This window comes from Muntiacus reevesi, chromosome 4 (assembly GCF_963930625.1).
Source record: "Muntiacus reevesi chromosome 4, mMunRee1.1, whole genome shotgun sequence".
In the NCBI taxonomy this organism is placed as follows: Eukaryota; Metazoa; Chordata; class Mammalia; order Artiodactyla; family Cervidae; genus Muntiacus; species Muntiacus reevesi.
This window is the reverse complement of record NC_089252.1, coordinates 126,820,121-126,844,943: the sequence shown is the minus strand read 5'-3', so window position 1 is coordinate 126,844,943 and position 24,823 is coordinate 126,820,121. Positions and strand designations below refer to the sequence as shown.

Below are 24,823 nucleotides of genomic sequence, written 5' to 3'. Positions count from 1 at the left end.
GTTGCTCAATCGTGTACGGCTCTTTGCGACCCCATGAATTGCAGCACGCCAGGCCTCCCTGTCCATCACCAACTCCCGGAGTACACCCAAACCCATGTCCATCGAGTCAGTGATGCCATCCAGCCATCTCATCCTCTGTCGTCCCCTTCTCCTCCTGCCCCCAATCCCTCCCAGCATCAGGGTCTTTTCCAACGAGTGAACTCTTTGCATGAGGTGGCCAAAGTATTGGAGTTTCAGCTTCAATATCAGTTCTTCCAATGAACACCCAGGACTGATCTCCTTTAGGATGGACTGGTTGGATCTGTTAGAATCATCTTAAACTCAGCATGTTCAAAAGCAAACTTGGTGAAGCTTAGATTTCAGTAGTTGGTATCAAAATCCATTCTTACTCTAGTCAGAAATCTGGACATTGCTTTTGACCCTTCATTTTTCTTTTTCCCCTCACTACCTCACTTACATTCAGTCATTTACAAAAACTTGTTGAATTTACTTACTGTATAGCTCTAGTGCCTACCCACCAATCTAGGATACCATCTTCTCTTACATAGATGATTACAATACGTTACACACTGGTCTTCCTGCCTTCAGTTTTGCTTATTTCCAGTCCACTTTGTTAAAATGACTCTCTCACTTTCCCTGCTTTAATGACTTCCTGTGAACCTTTACATGAGTCTAAGCTAGTTTCCAAGGCCGGGTGATACTCAAGATAATGCTGGCTGCAGGAGGAAAATGTTAGATCTTCTATTTGTATTTACCTTTTAATCTAAAAGACACTAAGACATTTACACGCATCTCTTGATATGTGAGGTATTGGGTCCAGGACCACCAAGGATACCAAAATCTGTGGATGCTCAATTCCCTTATGTAAAATAATGTATTTGTGTATAATCTATGCACATCTTCCTGTATACTTTAAGTCTCTAGAATGCTTATAGTACCTAATACAATGTAAGTGCTATATGAATATAAGTTTTGCATTTTGGAAATTTCTGGAATTCCCTTACTCTGAATATTTTCCATGTGGATTGGTTCAGTTTGTAGATATAGAACCCACAGATTCATAGGACCCAATGATGCTTGGTAACTCACATGTGCTAGTTACTAACTTGTTATTCCCTTGTTCTATGTACCAGATGATTATTTGGTACTGGAGGTGTCCTGAAGAAAATGTATTTTGTTTGATTACCTTATAAATCTTATACAATACTGTAATTTGAATGGTTAAATGGATTTACAATTTATTATGTAGTTTAATACTCATAAAATCGGTGAGTCTGCTGGGGGGAAACTTAAGGAGAATATCAAACCAAGTATATAAATGCAAAGGTGATCATGTGGGTTTTTTAGTTGGCAAGATACATAAAATCAGATCTGTTTTTACAAATTAGAAAAAATTATTTTGATGCTTTGGATTTTTAAGTGAAAAATTTAAAAACTCTATGAGGCATCTCTTTCTGTTGTTATAGCCATTAAAAGTCAAATATGCATTCTCATCTTAGAACTGCATCTTTGAATCTTTATATTTCATGATAAGTTAAAATAAGTTCCTCAGAAGTAAAGATGCATCTTCAAATTATACTTTCATTAAAAACATTATAGTTAATTTTTGTGAAAACAAAGAAAACTTAAACCATAGTTAAAATGTACACTTAAAATTCTTTTCATCCCTTTATGTTCTGTTTTTTGTGATACAGATAATATTTTAATAATATATTCTAAATCATAACATTTAATTTACATATACATTTGTATAATAAATTATATATGAATATATATGATCACATAAGATATTATAAATCATATTGCAAAATAGTAGATAATACACATACCAGTGTGTACATAGTGAATCAATTTAGAAAGCATTAGTTGAAATTCTTCTTAAAATCGTTTTCAGTCTCCTGCTTGCTTTTCCAGTGTCATATCTTATCACTCCTATGTTTACATTTCATGCTTTAGCCGTATTGGATTTTTCTGTTTCTCAGTAGACCACATACTCTCATATTTGCACATTCTTATTCCTCTTTTAAGTCTGAGTTTAAACATTCTTTTAATGCTGCTCAAAGTGTGGTCCTTGAACTGTTTGTTTCTAACCCATGACAAAGTAAGAATAAAACATAAAAGTAAATATTTACAAGCCTGAATTTCATTTTTACATTGTCATCATCACACCCAAGTGCATGATAAGTGGACTCCTTTATGAACAGGATATCCACTTAATTCAAGTACCGTGGTACATTTGTGTGTGTTTTTTTAACTTTTGCTCTAACTTTTTAGAGCAAAATTGAGGAAAAGGTACAGACTTCCCATATAAACCTATCCTCACACATGGATAGCCTCCCTCATTAATGTTCCTACAGGGAGGCACATTTGTTACAGTTAATGAACTTACACTGACACGTCATAACCAGAGTCCCTAGTGAACCATATACGGTTCACTCTTGCTGTTGTACCTTCTGTAAATTTGGACAAACGTATAATGACGTGTCTCTGTCACTTTGTAAAATGATTCTATGGTATCTTCTTGTGCTCCATAGCTATGCCGTTGCCACAGAGTGATATAACTGAAACTAAACAGTATATAGCCTTCTCAGCTTGGCTTCTTTCACTTAGTAATGTACAATTTAAATTTCCTCCGTATCGTTTCATGGTTTAGTAGCTTATTTCTTTTTATGTGCTGAATAATATTCTATTTTCTGGATATACCACAGTTTATTTATCCATTTACTTAGGAAAGGGCAATGTGATTGCTCTCAAGTTTGGCAGTTATGAATAAAGCTCTGTAAACATCCATGTGTAGGTTTTTGTGTAGACATATGTTTTAGCTCCTTTAGATTAACACCAAGGAGCGTGAGCCATGGTAAGAGTGTGTTTAGTTTTATGAGAAACCACCAAACTGTCTCAGAAGCGACTGTACCAGCTTACATTGCCACCAGCAGTGAATAAGAGTTAATGTTGCTCTACGTCCTCACCAGTGCTGATCCTGATTTTAGCCACTTTAATGTGTGTGGAGCAGTATCTGATCTTAATTTGCATTTCCCTGATAACAGATGATATGGGACATCTTCTCATATGCTTATTTGCCATCTGTATATCTTATTTTCTGAGGTGTCTATTAAGTTTTTTGGCTCATTTTTCAGTCTTATGGTTTGTTATTGTTAAATTGTAGAATTCTCTGTATATTTTGGATAATAGTTCTTTATCAGATATATTTTTGGAAATAGTTTCTTCCAGGCTGGCTTGTCTTGTTCTTTTAACATTGTCTTTCACAGAGCAGAGATTTTTAAAATTTTAATGAAATTCAGCTATCAATCATGGCTTCCTAGGTGGCTCAGTGGTAAAGAATCTGCCTGCAGTGCAGGAGATGCAGGTTTGATCCCTGGGTCAGGAAGGTCTCCTGGAGAAGGAAAAGGCAAACCACTCCAGTATACTTGCCTTGGAAATCCAATGGATGGAGGAGCCTGATGTCCAAGGGGTTGCAAAAGAGTCAGATAGGACTTAGTGACTAAACAGCAACAACTATCAACCATTTTTCATGGATTGTGCCTTTGATGTTTTACCTAAGAAGTCATCAGCATACCCAGAGTCTTCTACATTTTCTCCTGTGTTAGTTGTCTTCTATGAGATTACGTATTAGCAGTTTTGCATTTTTCATTTAGGTCTTGATCCGTTTTGAGCTAACTTTTGTTACGGGTGTAAGTTCTTTGTTTCATTTTTCATTGCATGCACATGTCCAGTTGTTTTCCATTTGTTGAAAAGACAGTTTTGCTCCATTATATTGCCTGTACTCCTTGTCAGAGTTGTGGATTATTGTGGGTTATTTATGTGAGTCTCTTTCTGCTTCTGTTGCTATTCCATTGCTCTTTGTCTGTTCTTTTACCAGTACTGCACTGTCTTGATTACTGTGGCTTTAAACTAAGTCTTGAATTTGGGTGGTGTTAGCCCTCCAACTTTGTTAATTAATATTGTTGCCTGTTCTGGATCTGGCCTCTCCATGTAAACTTTAGAATTAGTTTGTCAGTAGCCACAAAATAGCTTGTTAGGATTTTGATTGGGCTTGCACTGAGCCGAGAGATCAGTGGGAAATCAAAGTTGGGAAGAAGTGGCATGTTACCAACATTGACTTTTCCTGTCCACTAACTGGTTTCTCCATTTACCTAGTTCTTTGGTATCTTTCATCCGTTTTTGTTGTTTTCCTCATGTATATGTTGTACATTTTGTTAGATTTGTACATAAGTATCTCATTTAGTAGAGAGCTAATGTAAATGTATTGTTTTAAATTTCAGATCTCACTTGTTCGTTGCTACTGTGTAGGAAAGGGACTGACTTTCGTGTATTACGCTTATATCTTGCAGCCTTGCTATGATTACTTATTAGTTTCAGGAATTTTTTTGTGTTGGTTCATCCTTGCAAATTTTCTCCATAGATGATCTGTGAACAAAGGAAGTTTTATTTCTTCCTTCCCAGTCTGTATACCTTTTGTTTCCTTTTCTTGTCTTATTGTATTACCTAGACTTCCAGTAAGATACTGAAAAGGAGTTGGTGAAAGGGGGACATTCTTGCCTTGTTCTTGATCTTAGCAGGAAAGCTTTGAGTGTCTCACCACTAGGTATGATGTAGGTTTTTTGTTTATTTTGGTTTTTTTTTTGGTAGATATTCTTTATCAGGTTTAGGAAATTCCATTCTGTGCTTAGTTTGTACAGTTTTTTTTTTTTTATCATATACAGATGTTATATTTTGTCAAATGCTTTTTCTGTGTCTGTGTTACATGTGATCCTTCTCTAGCCTGTTACTGAAATAGATTACATAATTGTAGGGTTGTTTTTTTTTTTTTTAATAGAACCAGCCTTGAATAAATTCCATTTGATTTTTGGTGTATAATTTTTTCTATACATTCTCAAATTCAATGTGTGAATATTTTGTTGAGGATTTTTGCATCAATGTTCATGAGAGATCTTAATCTTTAGTTTTTAGTTTTCTTATGATATCTGTCTGATTTTGGTATTAGAGTAATGTTGGCCTCATAAATTAAGATGTATTCCTTCTATTTTTACTTCTGAAAGGGATTTTACCAATTCATATAATTTCTTCCTTTGATTTTGGATGGGTTCACTATGGCCTGGTACTTTCTTTCTGTTTTGCAGTTATTAATTATTGATTCAATTTCTTTAATACATACCAGCCTATTGAGATTATTTGTTTCTTGTGTGAATTTTGGCAGATTGTAGCTTCCAAGCAATTGATCTGTTTCATCTACGTTATCAAATTTATGGTCAGACTATTCCTTTATTACTATTTTAATGTCCATGCAATCTTCAGTGATATGCCCTCTTTCATTTCTGATGTTAGAAGTCTGTGTCCTCTCTTTTTCTTAGCTTGTCTAGATGCCTGTTGGTTTTGTTGATATTTTTAAAGAAATAGCTTTTGGTTCATTGATTATTCTGTATTGGTTTCTTGTTTTCAGTTTCATTAATTTCTTCTCTAGTTCTTGTTATTTTTTTATTCTGCTTATTTTGGATTTAATATGCTCTTTCTTTCCCAGTTTCCTAAGGGAGGAACTTAAAAGAGTATTGATTTTAGATCTGTCTTTTTTAATACATGCGTTCAGTGGACACATTTCTCTAAGCACTACTTGCACTGCATTCCATAGATGATAAGTGCAAGTTTTTTTTGTTTTGTTCAAAATACTTCAAAATTTCTCTTGAGATTTCTTCTTCGACGCATGTGTTATTTAGAAATGCATTGTTTAATCTCCATGTTATTCGGGAGTTTTCCAGTTACGTTTCTGTTATTAGGTCTAGTCTAATTCTATTGTGGTCTAAGACCGGGCACAATATGATTTCTGTTCTTTTAAATTTGTGACGGTGGGTTTTATGACCCAGAATTTGGCTTATCTTGGTCATCTTGCAAGCTAGAAAAGAATGTATATTCTGCTATGCCTGTGTTAGTTTTATGTTAGTCATTTGTAAACCAAAATGTGTAAGAATTGAAGAAGATGTGAAGATATATTTACTTTAGAAATCTTGTGTTAAATTTAATCAGACATATTCTTGTTCCATAAAGAAAATAATTAAGAAGTAAACATAAAATAAAATAAGCGAGTAAAAGCTAAAAATCTTTTTTATTCTTTTCAACTTTTGCTTTTGTTAGTATTATCTAAATCTAGGAAGTAAATTTGACATTCTTTATGTTTAATCTTACTTTACTTATGATAAACAAACTTTACTAGACTTTTTAAAAGAAAAGGTATATCATTTTTTGAATGTGACAGAAGTAGTAAACCAAATTATGATGATGATGAAAGTAATTTCAAAGAGATACAGACCAAAAGAGTTTGTACTTGTTTTGTTGGGAAGTATTATCCCTCCTATAGTGAGTTCAGTTTTTAGCCATTATTGATAGGGAGGTGCTAAAACCACAGTGGGGTTATTTGCTGCGATGTACTGGCTGCTAAAACAATAAAACCACCAAATTTAAGTGGCATTTATATGCACAGCATTATATTCACAACCACAAATGGCTTATTTGAAAGAAAGACTGTCACTGATAAGAACCTGACAGAAGCAGATCATCAGGATTTCATTAGTGTTTTGTGAGTTTCTTTTCCAGACTGTCTTCAGGTTGCTGACATTAAAAAACTAGGTATGACAAGTGAAAGATGTTTGCCGAAAGGTATTGGATGAGTCTGTAGCAAAGTAGATAGTTAATGTAATGCTTCCCAGCTACGCCCATAATTTGTTATATTTAGGGACAGTTTAGGGATACAGTTGTTACAATATGATCAGTACCTTGATTTTGCTGACATAGCAGTAATATGAAGAAAGAAGTTACTTTTCACCTTCTTTGCTGACAAACACAGCTTGCTGTGAAGTATATAAAACTTTGAAGGGTCAAAGATGAGGTTTGCAGGAGTATGTTCTGATTATATAAGAGACAGTGACGAGGAAGAAGTGCTGCAAACTTGTGCCAGAGTATAAATCAGTGTCTGCTTCTTTCATTGACAAGAGGCTTGTTAGGTCAGCTGAACTAAACAGTGTGCTTTAGATCAACGAAATTAACAGTCACTATAAATGTGAATTACTTAAATGCTAATACATTAAATTTGAGGTTTAAAGAAAATTAAAAGATATTAACTGTTACCTTATGCTGACATATACAATAATTTTTAGAGGGAAACATTCTGACAAAAATATTTGACTTTTGGGATGAACACTTCATGTTTTTACAAGTGAAAGACAGGTTTTATAAGTCAACTCTACTTCAGTCTTCATTCTAATCCCCAAAAAAGGCAATATATATATAATATATAATGTTTATATATGTAATATATATAATATAATATTAATATGTATAATTTATATAAATATATAAATTTATTATATTAATATAATTAATATATATATAATATAATAAAGAATGTTCAAACTACCACACAATTGTACTCATTTCTTATGCTAGCAAAGTAATGTTCAAAATTTTCCAAGCTAGGCTTCAACAGTATGTGAACCGAGAACTTCCAGGTGATCAAGCTGGATTTAGAAAAGGCAGAGGAACCAGAGATCAAATTGCCAACATCCATTGGATCATAGAAAAAGCAAGAGAATTCCAGAAAAACATCTACTTCTGCTTCATTGACTATGCTAAAGCCTTTGACTGTGTGGATCACAACAAACTGTGGAAAATTCTTTAAAGAGATGGGGGTACCAGGCCATCTCACCTGCCTCCTGAGAAACATATATGCAGGTCAAGAAGCAACAGATATAACCAGACATGGAACAATGGACTGGTTCCAAATTGGGAAAGGAGTACGTCAGGGCTGTATATTGTCACCCTGCTTATTTAAATTATATGCAGAGTACATCATGCAAAATGCTGGGCTGGATGAAGCACAAGCTGGAATGAAGATAGATAGGAGAAGTATCAATAACCTCAGAAACGCAGGTGACGCCATCCTTATGACAGAAAGTGAAGAGGAACTAAAGATTTTCTTGATGAAGGTGAAAGAGGAGAGTGAAAATGGTGGCCTAAAACTCAACTTTCAAAAACAAAGATCATGGCATCTGGTCCCATCAGTTCATGGCAAATAGATGGGGAAGCAATGGAAACAGTGACAGACTTTTATTTCCTTGGGCTCCAAAATTACTGCAGATAGTGACTGCAGCCATGAAATTAAAAGACACTTGCTCCTTGGAAGAAAAGCTATGACAAATTTAGACAGCATTTTAAAAAGCAGACATCACTTTGCCAACAAAAGTCTGTCTAGTCAAAGCTATGGTTTTTCCAGTAGTCATGTATGGATGGGAGAGTTGGCCCATAAAGAAGGTCGAGCACCGAAGAATTGATGTTTTTGCACTATGATGCTGGAGAAGACTCTGAGAGTCCCTTGGACTGCAAGGAGATCAAACCAGTCAATCCTAAAGTAAATCAATCCTGAATATTCATTGGAAAGACTGATGCTGAAGCTGAAGCTCCAGTACTTTGGCCACCTGATGTGAAGAGCTGAGTCATTAGAAATACCCTGATGCTGGGAAAGATTGAGGGCAGGAAGAGAAGGAGATGACAGAGGACGAGATGGTTGGATGGCATCACTGACTTGATGGACATGAGTTTGAGCAAACTCTGGGAGTTGGAGAAGGACAGGGAAGTCTGGTGTGCTGCAGTCCATGGGATCGCAGAGTTGGACGCAACTGACCAACTGAACAACTAGAAATATTTCAATTAAAAAATAAACTAGTTTGATCCCCAGCCTTTTAAATATGTGTATGAGACTTATTTGTCTGATAGCATCATTCTTTTTTTTTTTAAATGATCTTAATTAGCCTTTTGTGCAAGAAAGAAATGTCATATATTTTCAGTGTTACATAAAGACAAAAAAAATAAAGTTAGAATTGGGGGGAAATATTTTTCAAATTGTTATGGTTTGTTCTACAATACATCAGTAAGTAAGTGATTATTTTAGTATTGCACATTTGCAAAATGTTATAATCCATTACCTTGCAAATTTGATAAGATACACTTTGAATTTTATTTTCCATCAAAAGAAAACCCATACATACGGTGTTAATGGATCAAAATTCTATTATATTTCATCAGAAATTGTTTCAGATTTAGCTGTAATTTTGATGGATAAATGATTGGAACTGGCTACCAGTAAAGGATTGAGGACAAACTTTGAAAAGTGTCATTTTCTGCATATTGGGTAAAAGTTAAAAATGAGTATCCTGAGCTTGCTAAAATTGCTTTAAAGTCTTTTCTCTTCTGGTCAATATACATCTGTGAAACTAATTTTTCTATTGTGAATGCTATTAAATCATAGAGGTAGTTTAGATATACTTTACCCCTTGTGATCAGCATTGTCATCAGTCCGGCCTAGAGTAGGCTGATTTGCAAGAATGATTCTAGTCTCCAAGAGCGCGCCCAGGAAGCTCTGCCTCCTGGTGTGGTCACCTTGTGCAGCCCTTCCCCACACCCCGCACAGGGCTGATGTGATCGTGTCACTTCTGGGGTTAGGTCGCGAGAGGTGCTGTCCTGGCTTTGTGTCACTCTGTCCCTGGGAGCTCTGTCTGTGGTGAACAGTCCGGCAGAGGAGCCCACATACTGAGTAGCTGAGGCTTTTGACCAGTAGCCCGTTTGAAACTGAGGCGTTTACAGCCAAATTCTCCTCCAGTCCAGGCAAGCCTTCAGATGACTGTAGTCCTGACCAATAAGAGACCCTGAATTATAAACACACAGCTAATCTGCTTCCAGATTCCTGACCAACAGAAACTGTCAAATAATTGTGTTGTTTTAAGCCACTAAATTTTGGCATAATTTTTTATGCAGTAATAGATAACTAATGCAAAAAAATAAGAAGCAAGCTTATTTGTTATATTAAAGACTTATATGCTATTAGCTCAGTGTGAATTGGTATTTGATATGAAGAATTGCTATTTCACTGATAACTTTTGGTTAAATAAGAATTACAAAATGACAAAAGTTGCCAGTTGACAGCTGTCTTTTGACAATAATTGCCTATATGCATACTTCCAATGATGATGGCTCATTTTCATGTAATTCTTGTTCTTGTTTAGCCTATTACTAAAATATAATTTTACGGGTCTGAATCTAATGCAACATTTAGGCTTACATTTTGTGTGATGTTTTTCACTTTTATCTTTCCAGTTCATTTCTACTTGATCTTACTAAAATATTGGCCCATGATGTAATGGAATTTAAAAATAAAGGGAGACAGAAAGTAGTTCTTCACTACTTTGTACATTTCTCCCAGTGTCTACGTTAGGTCCCCTGTCATAGTTCTCAGAGTATCACACTTAACCTTATTGTGATGGTTGTCTTGCTTTATGGTCATTGGTTATGTTCTTGTCACACTGAAAGTTCCATGAAAGTCAGAGTCCATGTCTGTGTTTCCTGTCACACCCCCAGTACTCAAAACAGTGTCTGGTACTTAGCAGCTTCTCAGTAGATATTAGTCAAAAGAATTAATTTTTTTGTATTTTTGTTATATTGAAAAACTGAATATGAGGTATTTTTTAAAAAAATGTGTATCTTTTTAATTTCCATAGCACAACCACCGCCTCTGAAGAAGATGTCTCAAGTAGATTTCCCCGAACAGATAGAAGTGGATTCAGCAGGTATAACAGGGATGCAAATGCTTCAGGTAATTTGGTCTCAAGTAGCACATTGGAAAAGAAAATTGAAGATCTTGAAAAGGTATGAGTTACAAATTATTTAAGACCTACAAAATTAATATACCATTAGGATTCCTTTTTCACTTTCATAGCAGCTGAGAGAGAAAAATTGAAATCTATAAGGAAGAGGCAGTACCAGAAAAGGGAAGAGAATGAGGGGCATAATGGGAGATACTGTTAGTGTTAATTGTACTTCGACGTGTAGTCAGACAGCAGCTTTGAATCACTCTTAATTAGCTTTCTCCTAGATGCATAGTGGCTGAGCATTTCCTGATTTCTTAGTACTGTTCTATCCAGTTCTGTTGATGTTAAAACTTTTAGAAATGGAGCCAGTTCTTGAATTGCTTAGTATTTAATGGCTCCTCTCATTCTGCCAAGGGTTATCTTTAATATTATATGTTGAAAACAGTCTTTGCCTTTGAGATGGTTAGAAGTCTATGCTAGCAGTGTGTACTACTGTGTGTTTATTATTATATAAACTATACAGTTTGTAGACTTTCCTCTACATTCTGAGTTAGAGCCTAGAGCTGCTGTGATGCTTGCAACAATTTTAAGAGTAAACCTGTTTAAGAGTATCTTTGTGGCTCAGACAGTGAAGAATTGGCCTTCAATGAAAGAACCGTGGGTTTCATCCCTGGGTCAGGAATGTCCACCCTGGAGAAGGGAATGGCTACCCACTCCAGTGTTCTTGCCTGGAGAATCCCATGGACAGAGGAGCCTGACGGGCCACAGTCCATGGAGTCGTCAAGAGTCAGACACGAAAAAAAAAAAAAAGAGTCGGACACGACTGAGCGACTAACACTTGAGAACATGTCAAATGAATATTGGCATTAATTTATTAACCATGGGTTCTCAAGTTTGTTCTGTAGACATTCAATCCCTAAAATTAATAATGGTGCCGAATTACTTTCTGATTGTTGAAAGCATATCTTGTTGAATTGAAATAATTCCTTATAAGATAAAAGTTGTTTTAAGTAGAGATTGAATTTTATTCTTTTTTATAACATTATGATTATTTTTAGTTCACGTTTGAACTTTAACACTGGTTTCTGTGAGTTTAAGTTGAGCTTAAAAAAGTAAATAAATAAATTGAACAGCTTTAAGGGATATATAGTATAATAGTCTTCAAGCCTGTGCACGTTCAGTCGCTCAGCTGTGTCTGACTCTGTAACTCTTTGAACTCTGGCCTGCCAGGCTCCTCCATCCTTGGGTTTGTCAGGCAAGAACACTGCAGTGGGTTGCCATGTACTCCTCCAGGGGATCTTCCTGACCCAGGGGATCTTCCTGACCCAGGGATTGAACCTGTGTCTCCTGCATTGCAGGCAGATTCTTTACCCCTGAGACATCTGGGAAGCCTTAATAGTTTTCAAGGGGGTTCATCAAAAAAGGCTTTTAAAATTCACAAAAGTTTGGACTGAGTTGTTGACAGAAGCTGATCAATGAGACTGTCTGACTGCTTTCCTCTGAGTTCATAAGAGAGAAGCCAAATTCTGGCTGAGACCTTTCTATTTCAGCTTCACTTTTGCTTCTAAGATGACTGACCCAGCCTAAAGCCCTGGATTCTAAATAAGATTTCTTTGAGAAAGGTGTTGCATTGTTTCTTTTTGTTTGTTTGTTTTGGCCTCACTGCATGGCTTGGTGGATCTTAATTTCCCCAATCAGGGATCAGACCCACAGCCCCTGCAGTTGGAACCTTAAAGTTTTAACTACTGGATGACTGGGGAAGTCGCTGCATTGTTTAAGTGGAGAAAAAGTTTAAAAGCTAATAATCATTTTCAGCTCCTTCATTTTACCCATTTGTCAATTAACTGGCAGAGCCAAAAGTAAAATGGAGGATCATTATTTTTCTGTTTTCCACAGAGCAATCTCCTTTTTTTAAACTTTGTATTTTGAACAAAAATTTTGAATTTCCTTCAGGAGAGTATTAGTCATTTAATATTAAGAGATTTTATTACTAATGGTGGTGATCAACTAAAGAGCTAAAGTCATTGTGCTCAGTTGCTCAGTCATGTCTGACTCTTTGCAACCCCATGGACTGTAGCCCGCCAGGTTCGTCTGTCCATGAGATTCTCCAGGCAAGAAGACTGGAGTGGGTTGCAGCCACCAAGGAAGTCCATTTGAGTATTGGTATTTGTTAAAAACTTGGGTAAACATTGATTTAATCGGAAATATATTTTACAACTCCTCTCATTCCCTGGTTCTTTCTGTGGGATGAGTTCCTCCTTCCCTCCCCAGGTGACTTAAGAAATTGTCACTGGAAATCTTCATATATCTAAGATACTTTACCAGATTTAGTGGATGTATACTATTTAAGATTAGAAACAACTTGTTACTTCTCAATTAATACTTTGTAATTTTATGTACCAGGAGGTGGTAAGAGAGAGGCAAGAAAACTTAAGACTTGTGAGATTAATGCAAGATAAAGAGGAAATAATCGGAAAACTCAGAGAAGAAATTGATTTGTTAAATAGAGTGAGTATTGACATATTTCATTTTAATGGTTTTGTTTTTTCCTGTCAATTGGATGAAAATCATAAATATGAAGTAATTTTATTTAATAATTGAACTGAATAGTTCATTCCTTTGTTAATGTCATAGTAATTTGTGGTAGTCAGGACTGTCATTTCATTCCACAAACTGATTTCCTCTGGCCAATTGTCAGTTGTATTTATGTTATTCTTCTGGGGATGAACCAATGAATGGATTTATTTTGTGTTTTGTTAGAGTCTGGAGGTAAGAGGCAGCTTGGTCAGCGCCACACATTAGACATACAACAGTACTGGCACAGAGTTGCCTCAAAGAAGAACTGAAATTGCTCTTTCTTGCCATAAGAAACTCCATGTGTCTCTGTTTCTGTATTGGTATTTTGACTACTTTTGCCCCCTCCAATTATACATATTCATCCCCAGTTTTAGGTTTAGCCTTACTCCAAGTTATCTATTACTACCAGTCATAACACTTTTTCTCTTTCAGCCCTAGTATTTACTTCCTGCTTAAGAAGTAGGTATTAATGCTAGGCGATACTTAGGTAATGGTTATGAGAAGTGATTTCATAGTTTTCCTTTTTTGAAAGCTTTACATAAGATGGAGGAAAGAAATATGTTTTAGGGGGAAAAGGAACGCATTCTTAATCCAGTCTTAACTCTAATTCTAGAAGCAGAGAAACTAGAAAGCTGCATTATGTCCAGACTCATTCTAATACAGCTCCGTGGCATTAACAGTAAGGTGTGCAGGAGGACGCTGAAACTCGGGGTTTAACTTGCTCAAGGTCGTGTGTAGGAATTGCATAGTTCTATGCTGAGCCAGTAATTGACCTTCTAGTATTCAATAGTCTTAATTTTAAGTAAGGTCTTTCATTCTTGTTGACTGCCTTTCATCTTGGTTCAATACATGGACATTCCTCTATTGGCTATAGAATGTGATTTAATAAAATTTGCAAATATGTTTGATGTCTGTGATGTATTGGCATTGTCTTAGGCACTGTGTTTATTAAAAAGCATAAAACACCTATCTTTACAGAGTTTATAACCTAATAATGATATATGAATATTATTTTATCATTTAATGATAAATCTTAGATAGGTCTCAGTTGTAGTACTTTTAGGAATCTCATCTTTATTAGTGTCTTTTTTGTCCCAACAAATTACTTTCCTAATATCATTTATTTAGTTTGTGAGTAAATACAAATTGTGTGTTTGTACTTTTAGAACTCAATTCGAAGACAGTATACTAAAGGTATCAGAATGCTGCTGTCCAATAGTATACTTAGAATTCAAATTTATTTCTCCCAAGTTTAGTATTTTGAACTGCAAGGGTAAATCTATAACTGTCTGCTTTTCCAGCCATCAGTAAATAGTCTGCCTTGATTGTGTTTCTTCAAACTGAAAATTACAGTGGATTGTCTTTGTATTTATCGAGTGATTGTATTTATGGCACTAGGATTAACACAGGCAACATAGACCTGGAATCTGATAACTTTAAAGCCGGAGGGTAATTACATAGTGGCTTTTGCATTTTTGTAAACTCGAAAACCTTTCTCTTAAACAAATTATCATAGAGAAACCCTAACGTAAATTGAACCAGGTAACTTGGTAAGCCCCAGATCTCCTTTTCTATGCCTCAGTTACGTCACCTCCCCAGATTCTCACTCCCCAACATGAGCACTTGTTAAGATCACCCAAGGTGATGGGAGTCTATATATAACTTGTGCTTGAATCCTTCTTAATGCCTAATGTGACACACGTTTGCAGTCCGAGGCCCCAGACCTCTTACTGACTGCATATGTATTTAGCCCTCAGTTTGGGGAAGTAGGGATTTGTTTTAACTAAAAACTTGTCATTTATGATTAAAAATTGGAAGGTTCACAACAAACAGTTCTGCTTTCTGACTTCTCTTTAAAACCTGAAAGATCTGACAAGAGCTGGCCTGCATCATCATGATGCTAGTGAGGAGTCTAAGAGTGCATGCTGCCTTTACCTGGGGCACATATTCCTTCCAAAATTGTTTTCAGAAATCGTCCATGTTTCCAAATTAATTGTTTATATGAATTATCTTTGAATGTGCATTTTGAAGTGTTTTTTTTAAATCACCTTCAGAATATTTTTAAGCATTTAAAAAGTTTTTATATTATTTTCCTTTTTGTTTCCTAAAGGACCTAGATGACATAGAAGATGAAAATGAACAACTAAAGCAGGAGAATAAAACTCTTTTGAAGGTTGTTGGGCAGCTAACAAGGTAGAAGATTCAAGGCTCAGTGTGGAAAAATATTTTAAAACTACTGAATGTTATGGTTAATGCTAGGACAATATTCCTATGCTGTAATGCATTAAACTAACTATGTATATTTATTTCTAGAAAACAGTGGGTGTTTCTTTTCAAAATATTTCTTTTTCATTATCATTTTCAAAAAGTATCAACCTTTTACTCCATGAATAAGTAACATCTTTTAGTTACTAAACTGGTAGGTTAGGCCTCTTTTGGTTTTGTGTGATATTCAAATAATATATGGTTTAAAGTCACAACCATCTGAATATATAGCATGTATGATAGTATGTTTTCTCCCTCAAAGAATATACTTAATCTTTGTTTACATAAATTCAGATACTTTTGGGGGAATTACCTGCAAATGCCTTATTACTGATGTGTGCAACCTTTTATATGTTAATGATATTTCATAAAGGTCTTTGTCTACTGTCATTTTTTTTTCTCAGCTTATTCTAAGCAATTTAGAAGAACATAGTCACACTTTTTATAACAGTCATCTTTAAAAAGGAAAGCTTAAAAAAGTCACTTAATATCATGTACTAGTTGGCTAAATATAAAATATGAGAATACTTGAATTGTGCTATATATAGTAAATTAAAATGTACTATTTTGTATTCAGATATTGAAAAAAATTTAAATCACTTTGACTTTGGAAAAACATACAGTTGTAATTTTAATGTATAATTTCTTATGTAGGTACTGCTTTTATTATTATTATTCCAAGGTTTATAAGTGAACATGGAGTATTTTAAAAGTTGTTTATTCATCAAGCCTAGAGAGTATGTATAATCTCAGTGACTGTATAAGAAAAACAATTCATATTTTTAACTACATGTATTAGAATCAAACAAAAATACTTATCCACATTTAAAACATTTATATTTACAGTAACAAAGCAGTGCATAAACAGAAATAGTACTGAAATACTTTGCTTAATTTCTGACTTGGCAGATAACACTGTGACACAGCTGTTCTCATATGAGAAAATTATTCCCCTACCTCAAATTTAAGGAATTTTCCTCTTTACTTTGGATTTTTAAAAACAATTATTTTGAAGAATTATGAAAATTTTCTTTCATTAAATAATAATAGTATTTAGACTTGTTTTATGTTACATTTTCATGTTGAGTAAAGAAATTTTCTCCTTTAAGATACATTAAGAATGGTCTGTCTGATGTTGAATCTCTAATAGTACACCAGTTAATGTATGTAAATAGCCTGAACATAGTAAAATCCATTTTGGGTACCTACCAGGCTCTTCACTGGCTAAGTCACTTCATGATTCACTGTTAGAAAATAGGGAGGGAAATTGCAGAGTAAATGGTAAATATCAGATGTTGAATTCTGAAACTCTTTTAATAGCCTGGATTGCACCCTCTCACCTGCCACACTCCCCCACTTCAGAAGTTCAGTTTTGAGTAATCATCAGAGTCACCTGGGTTGCTTGAAAGGAGTTCCTGCGTTACCACTTCTAGGTAGGTTTAGGTTGAGACCTTGGATAGAATAAGCTCAGCATGTGGTGATTCTGATCATAATTTCTATTTGGAAACAGCACCTCATGCCTCTTTCCTCCCATATCTTCCGTTGGAATAACTGAAATTAACATAATTTTAGCTATCAGCATTATTTCACCCTTTAGTTTATTTAATCATTAACTTTGTCTCTGGGAAACTTCTCATATGTCCATATATATATATATATATATTTTTTTTTTTTTTTTACCAAAAAGTTCAGTGATAGATTACCAAACTTGATATAGTTGTAGAATTACTGCATAAGGGCATCATCCTTTTTGGAGACTGTTCCCAGCATAGGGGTAGTGGTTTGTTGCCCGCTTGTCAAAGTGGCATGCCAGGCTCAGTCACTGGCTTTGGCTGTCCTCATCTCCCCTTTCTTTACCCTTGAATGTATGGCAGAAATATCAGTATTGCCTTGTTCCCCATCCGTAGTTTGGATATTGTGAAAATGGTGTCAGTATCCAGCCTTAAAATATATTAGTGTACTCATTTTCCAAATAAGAGAAGTATTTTGAATTTTCTGTTTAATCCATTGGGAAGTAAAGAAATATCTCATTTCCCTCTTTAAATTTATACCAGGTATTAATGCTTTTAAAGACAAAGCCGTTTTAACATTTTTCCTTTATTTCAGTTTATCAGGAACATTTCCAACAATGATCTTTTACATAGTGGTATGTAGTACAGATGCAGGACAGAGCCTGACAACTTTGGCAAAGCAGTTCATGTGCCGTCCTCCCGTCCATGCTTAAAATGTACATTTATGTCACATACAGGTTTTACACTGAATATTGAAAAGCAAAGTAGGATCTGCTACAGTTTTCCTTTAAATTTTATTAAAAGCATTGAGATTTTTAAAAGGTTACTTAAATGTACACTATCTTAAAATACTTGACTTGTCAATAAAGTGTTAGTATTTGTGAAATTATTAGTCCCATTCAGAAATATTTCTTATATTTCCTGAAAATTTGTGGCATAATAAAGCATATCCAGAGTTCATGTGTTTATGATATTATTTTCCAAACAATAAGTTTATTTTCTTTAGGATAAATATGACTTGCTTCCTTGATTTCTGGCATATATTAACTTGCGAATTAGTAAAGTAATCTGTTTCATCTTTCTAAAATTGTTACTGATTTTGTTACTCTACAGTTACCTTTAGAGAGGAAGAGGAAGGCTTTCTGGTGTGTATTTCTAAGGGAATTTACTAAATGTTGTAAATAGCTTGTCAAACCTGCTCAAGCAGTTTAGCTTCTCATACTTGCTCAAATAGTTTATAACCTAGAAAATTAAGCATCAGTAGATACCTGAAGCAGTATATCTTTTAAAATAATTTTTTAATTCCATTAGAAAGCAGTGTATTCCTAAAGGTGAAAATCCTACCTCAATTACACGTGGCTTATATTTTCTGGATTAATCTGGATTTTTATAATTAGAAACTAAGATACAAATTTTTAAGTCCACTTATACTTTGTGGAAAACAATGGAAGTCAATGTAGTAGAATGTCCACATGTTCAACGCTGAAAGACACAGTAGGATGGACCTTGGGTTTGATGGTTAATTGGATGTCCTAGACAATATTGATATGTATAATGATGACTCTGTATATGTACATCTTATATGTATAAGATGACTATCTTTCATATTTTTGTAATTCTTTGATCTTGACTCAGTACCTAGTAAGTTCATGCAGTATTGGCACTTATTTAATAGCTACTCATAATGTTGTTAATAACCTGTTATAAGATTCAGGCAAATGTTTTCATCTTGCAGCACAAAAAAAGACAAACACACCAGCTTTTCATTGAGGAGAATTTATTAAGTGAGGAGGAACTAGCATTTGGGAATTAGAACTTTAAGATAACATGCTAAAGTCAGTGGTAAATGTTATTATATCTAAACCATTCCTAATATGTAACAATAAACTTTCTTTTGCACTGGAACTGTGCTCTCATAAATAAAGGACTTCCCATTGATTAGGATTGTAACTAGTATTACTTATCTGAGAACTAGTGACACTTTTCTTTTGTTGTTTCAATGAACTGAAGACATAGTACTAGTTAGACAGCAAATATTTTGCTAATCAAATCCATCAACAAAGGCACTTTCCCCCATGCTGTTGGTTTTCTCATTGATGTGTAGAACTTGGTCATTTGATTCTCAGTGTAGGCTTGAATCATTGCCCAAGAAAACCTGAGCCCGTGTTGTTTTTTTAGTTTACTTAGCTAGAATCTCACAGCATATTAAGGTCATATCCCCACCCCCACCCCCAAATAATTATGTTTGAATATGTGAAAAAGGTATGGTTGGGGGGTATGTTAAATTTTCATACTTACTCTTTTAGCAAGTATTTATTAGTCAACTGGGTATGCAATTCTAGATATTACAGAAGTTTCCAATAAATGGACTTGGACCAGCACTTATATCTAGCAGTGTATAATCTGTGATGGTATGTAAGAAGCATTAGCTGGTCTAATCTGAATAGTTCATTCAAAAGTATTCCTTTTATATTAATTATCCAGCCATTGTATTTTAGTTCTGGATAATAGGTACTGTTTAATTTGCTGCAACATTTACTGAATGGTGGAAAGACCTGAACATACTGGGGAAGTATCTTTCCATGTTTCTTTCAGATAATTATATATTATGTAAAGAACGTTTTAATGCATTTGGAGCAGTAATGAAGTAAAAAGAATTCAATGTATGTCAGATACACCCAACTGTTGATGCTATTCAGATGTGATTTTATGTTAGTTTTTTTGTATACATTATTGATTACTGCTTTGTTTTTAGGTATTTAAGTCTAATAAACAGTTCACATATTGGCAGTCACTTTGGTAATAATGGAATATTAGTGATGATCACTTGATGGACATTTATTACATGATTGTTTTGTTTCCCCTTCTGGATACCTGATAGATGTATATTACTTTTTTTTTTTTCCTGGTGAACTTGTTTCTTGAAAGTTTTGACTATGCTATTCAGGGTGTTTAATGTTATGCTTTTCTTTTAAATTTAAGTCTAAGATGTCTGCTGTTACTAGTAAAGACCATATGAAAGCTAAAATGTACTGTTTTGTTGAAAAAATCAACTAATTCAGATAATCCAATTATTTGTAGAGAAACATCTGATAATTTATTGATCACTTTAGTATTGTGTAGACAACTCTCATAATTCTCATTGCATAGGTTTTTACTGGGGTAGTCAACATGATAAAGTTTCACTTCTAATATGCTTTGCATGTAAAATAACAAATATTCAATAAAAAAGTAAATTTTCATTTAATTTTTAACACTGGTTAATTTTTTCTTCCTTCCTCTACCATCAGTAAAACCCTGACCTTGAGTTTTATTTTCAAAGTTAAAAGTTAAAGGACAGTGCTAATATTCTAGTTAACTTTTGTGTCTCTTCCTGAAACAATATGCAATACTTTAAAATCTTTAGAATATTATTGTAGAAGGAATTGTGCTTTAAAAAACAAAAATATAGTATTAATAAATCTGAATACATTTGTGGTGGGGCTTTTTGAAATAGGAAGTGTACACATAATTGTCTTTGTGTTTTGAAGCTACACAAATAATTTCTTAATCCAAACTTGGATCTGTCATCCACTAAGTCAGATGGTGGTCAAAGAATTTCAGGTCCCTTACAGTTAGAAAAGAGAAGTAGAGGTCTGGGAATGTAAAAATCCAGTCTGTATAGAACCTTTTGCCTAATGTGTCATTCTTCATACACCTGCCCAGGCTAATCGGTCTTCTTTACTTCTAGAACTGTAGATTAATCTTCTCAGTAATGTCATACATGTCTAACAAGTGAACAAGCATCTTTCAGTCAGGTTGTTTAGATAATGTCTCAAGTCCTTATGTAAGAATGTACTCTATTAGCAAGTTTATTAAAAGAATTTTGCAAAGTCTCCTATCTGCACTGGAACTGGAGCCCTTTATCTTCATCAAATCCCTTTTTTTTTCCCCTCTCCTAGATTCACTCAGTGGGTGCACACAATTCTATGAGTAGCTTTAGACTACCTACATAATTTTTTGATCTCATTCCTCTAGTGTTTTCTTCCCACTTATACAAGAGGTCACATTTTATTCCTGGTCAGCTTCTTGGAGAGAATTATGTAATATTAGACCTTTATGTTAAAGAAATAGAACTAGTTATAATACCCTTTACAATCTCCCTCCCCCTTTTTTGGATGTCTAACCATGTAAAGCTAAAAAGAAAGCAAAATTTATCTATTAATTCCGGACCAAATGCACATTTCAACTGTCACTTTCAAAAAACTGCTGTGACTGAATAAAGATGCTTTGAGAAAGCTACTTGGTGTCAATTAGTTGAGCGATACGAAAATAAAATGAATATGACCCAGTTAGGAAAGGTAGATTTAAATCACTAAAGAAAATTATGCCAATAATTTTCATGTTAACTGTATTCTGTGTTGAAATATGCAAAATTACTCAGTATAAATTATAGTCAATCCATATATGATCAGCTGCTCTACATGTTTAGATATACTGTATGGGACATGAAATTTACAGTGATTGACCATACAGGCTTTTATCCAGGGAAGTATTTGTGTTTCTTTAAAATGTAAACTATTATTATTTTCTATGATTAAACAAAGGTAAATGATGTCATCCATGGACATTTTAGCTTTTGGAAGCAAATTTTTAAGAAAAATAGTAGAAAGGTGTCTGATTCCTTTTATTATTCTTGTAGTGCAGAAATATAAACAAAGGTATCAGTCAGAGGCATAGGAAAGTTCATTTGAAGAACCTGCAAGTCACTTTTGGTAAGAGTACATTCATCTTATACAGTCTTCAGAAAAGTGGGAAAATAATAGGCTTTTGTAGCAGATTGAAAGTTTCATGTATGAATAGTTCAGGACAGTAAACATCACTAACTTGAAGTAAAATTATCCCAGTAATTTTCACATTAACTGTATTTATTATTTGAAGTAAATTGGTTAATCAGTGAAAATTGTAATTGAATGAATGGACATTTCAGAATGCTAATTAATGATCAATAGAAGCCTAAGAGTACCTCTTGTAATTCTTTTGAGAACAGTATATCTTCAGTTTGATTAAGCAGAGTAACTCAGTTAACAATTTGAACATAACTTTAATTTCGTATAGGGCTTCCTGAGTGGCTCAGTGGTAAAGAATCTGCCTGCCATTGCAGGAGTCTTGGGTTCAATCCCTAGGTCAGGAAGATCCCCTGGAAAAGGAAATGGCAACCCACTCCAGTATTCTTGCCCGGAGAATTCCATGAACAGAGGAGCCCCACAGGCTACAGTCCATGGGATGGCAAAAGGGTCAGTCACGACCTCTAGTGCCTTAACAATTTCATATATCGTGAAAACATTCGGTAGTTAGTAACTCGGTAGCCATATATGACAGGCATTGTGTTCAGTGCTGTAAGTATTTATTTGATTCCTTAAACTTATGCGAGAAAGAGATTGGGAGATTAATTTGTTCAAGGTGACAAAGCAGTGTTTTATACCTTTTGCTATGACATACTTTTATGACATAATCACTGTCCTATTAAATATTTTCCCAGTGGTTCTCAGAGTCTGGTCCCCACACTGGTATCCTTGGCTTCACTTAGAAGCCTGTCAGAATACAATTCTTGGGCCCCACCCAACAACAGAATGAGGTGAGGCCCAACAATCTGTTTTAACAAGCCCTTCAAATGATTCTGATGCAGGTCAAAGCTTGCAAATTTGCATTATGCATTTCTATTTTTAAGCAAAGATCTTGGTTGGTCTTTTGTCTTTGGACATTGTATAAGCAATATAACAAGAACTTGTTTTTTAAAAAAGTGATCTTTTCAGTGTTGCTTATATTGCAAAAGATTGTATCAGGAAAAGCCTCAGCATGGATACTGGCAGCTTGACATAAACCTCTTAGTTTAGTATTATCTCTGGAACTCAAATGAATTCTTAAGTCCAAGAGTCTGTGGAATGAAATCTTTGTTTTCTGCGTTAAGGTCGATCTCTTATAGCCTGAAGCTTTTTGGTATCAGAAATGCATTTCTGTTAAACTTTAAACCTTAATGGGAGCAAATAAATGTATGTTTCATCAGAGTTATGGGTTTGTTTTTGTTTTCTTGCGTGTACAGATCCTGTGGAGTAGTCCATGGGGAGACTGAATTTTCAATTTACTCTCTGTGGACTCAGAAATTGAGTAGCATTTTCTCCTTAATTGGCCAGTGATGGGAAATCCACAAACTTGCATCTCAATGAGTAAAAAAAATTAAAGTCTATTTGGGTTCATTGTTTTCTTATATTAAGAGGTAGTTAAAGAATTACTTTTTTTTTTTTTTAACTTTCTAAAAGCTCTGGAGCAGATTTTGATGACAGAATTCTTATGAAGACAGTACAGAGAATACTCGAATAACCCCACACCCGTTTCCCTCTGTTATTAATGTCTGACATTAGTGTGGTGCATTTGTGACAACTAATGAATCATACTGGTGCATTATCATTTACTGAAGTTCATACTTGGTTCAAATAGTCTCACTTTTTCCCTAATGTCCTTTCTCTCCTCCAGGATCCACTCTACGATAGCACTTGACATTTAGCTGTCATGTCTCCTCCTTACACCCTAAATTCTGACAGTTTCTTAGACTTTCCTTGTTTTGATGACCTCAACAGTTCTGAGGATTACTGGTCAGATATTTTTCATATCTTACTACGGACATTTCAGATATACACAAAAGAAGAGAAATTACCCAATCTTATTTTATCTATGCCCCATTTTTTTTTCTTTTTTTGCTGAGGTATTTTACAGTTAAATTTCACCTGTAAATACCTGAGTATGTGTCTCTAATAGATAAGGGCTTAAAAAATAACCACAGTATGATCATACCCAACGCATTTAATGCTCATTTCTTGATATCATCTGTTTAGTTTGGATTCTCCTGGAAGGCCTGCAAGATATTTAGTGGGGAAAACACCTGTGAGGAAACACGGGGAAGGATCTAGGGAAGGTTGGGAAACCCCAGTATAGATCAGACTGCAGCGAAGAAGAGAGGGAAGAAGTATGGTTGAGCAGGAAGTCTTCATCCACAGTGAAGTTTGAAGAAACTTTTAGCAAGTCTTAAAAAGGCCTCCTGCCAAAGATGCCCGCTCATCAGAGTAGTCCTGCATCTTGCAGGAGTGGGCTCGCTTTTGCGTTCCTGCTGTGCTCCTTTGTTGTCAGGGCATAGGCAGGAGGAAGTAGGGTCTCAGCTGAACACCGAGGCAGATTCCGATCACAGCCGCTGTCAGTTAATTACCCACCCTACGGTAGGGGAGTGGAGAAGCCCCTTTTCATGGCTGTCGCAGCCTGTAATACTTCATGTTCAGATTTCTGCATATACCTCAAAAAACGTTCTTTTACTGTTTATCCAAATAAAGATCCAAATGAGAGTCGTTCATTGCATTGGTTGCTATGTCTCTTAAGTCTTTTTTAACCTCTAAATTACACACACCTCCCACTTTTGTACCATTTTTCATGTTAAAATTAGACCATTTGTCTTGTAGAATTTCCCACATTTTGGATTTGACTGATTCTGTCTTTAGGATGCTGTTAAACTTGTCCCTCTATCCCCTCTGTTATCTGTATTGTTAATTAGATGTAGGGACTTTATTAGATTCAATATATACACCTTTTGGGCAGTAATTTTATAGGTAACATGTACTTCCATTGAATCATATTAGAAGGTACGTAATGTCTGGGTTGTCTCATTTTTAATGATGCTAAGACAGATTAACAGATTCAGATGTTACTAGATTTCTCTATTTAAAAATTTCATATCAACCTTTTATGTAATGGTTTTAGCAAATTTTGATAGGTATTGCAGTGATAATTTTCAGA

The 24,823-nt window shown here is 34.8% G+C and overlaps 1 protein-coding gene across 1 annotated transcript in view; it reads left to right on the top strand.

The window, feature by feature from the left end:
* The window catches only part of PAWR (pro-apoptotic WT1 regulator), a 113,484-nt gene extending 93,228 nt beyond the window's left edge, over positions 1–20,256 (top strand). The window contains exons 4-6 of the mRNA XM_065934146.1: positions 10,560–10,707; positions 13,053–13,157; positions 15,337–20,256. Of these exons, the coding sequence (XP_065790218.1) occupies positions 10,560–10,707; positions 13,053–13,157; positions 15,337–15,423 (340 nt within the window). The 3' untranslated portion in view covers positions 15,424–20,256. The remainder of the gene's footprint in view (positions 1–10,559; positions 10,708–13,052; positions 13,158–15,336) is intronic.
* Positions 20,257–24,823: the final 4,567 nt, after the last annotated feature.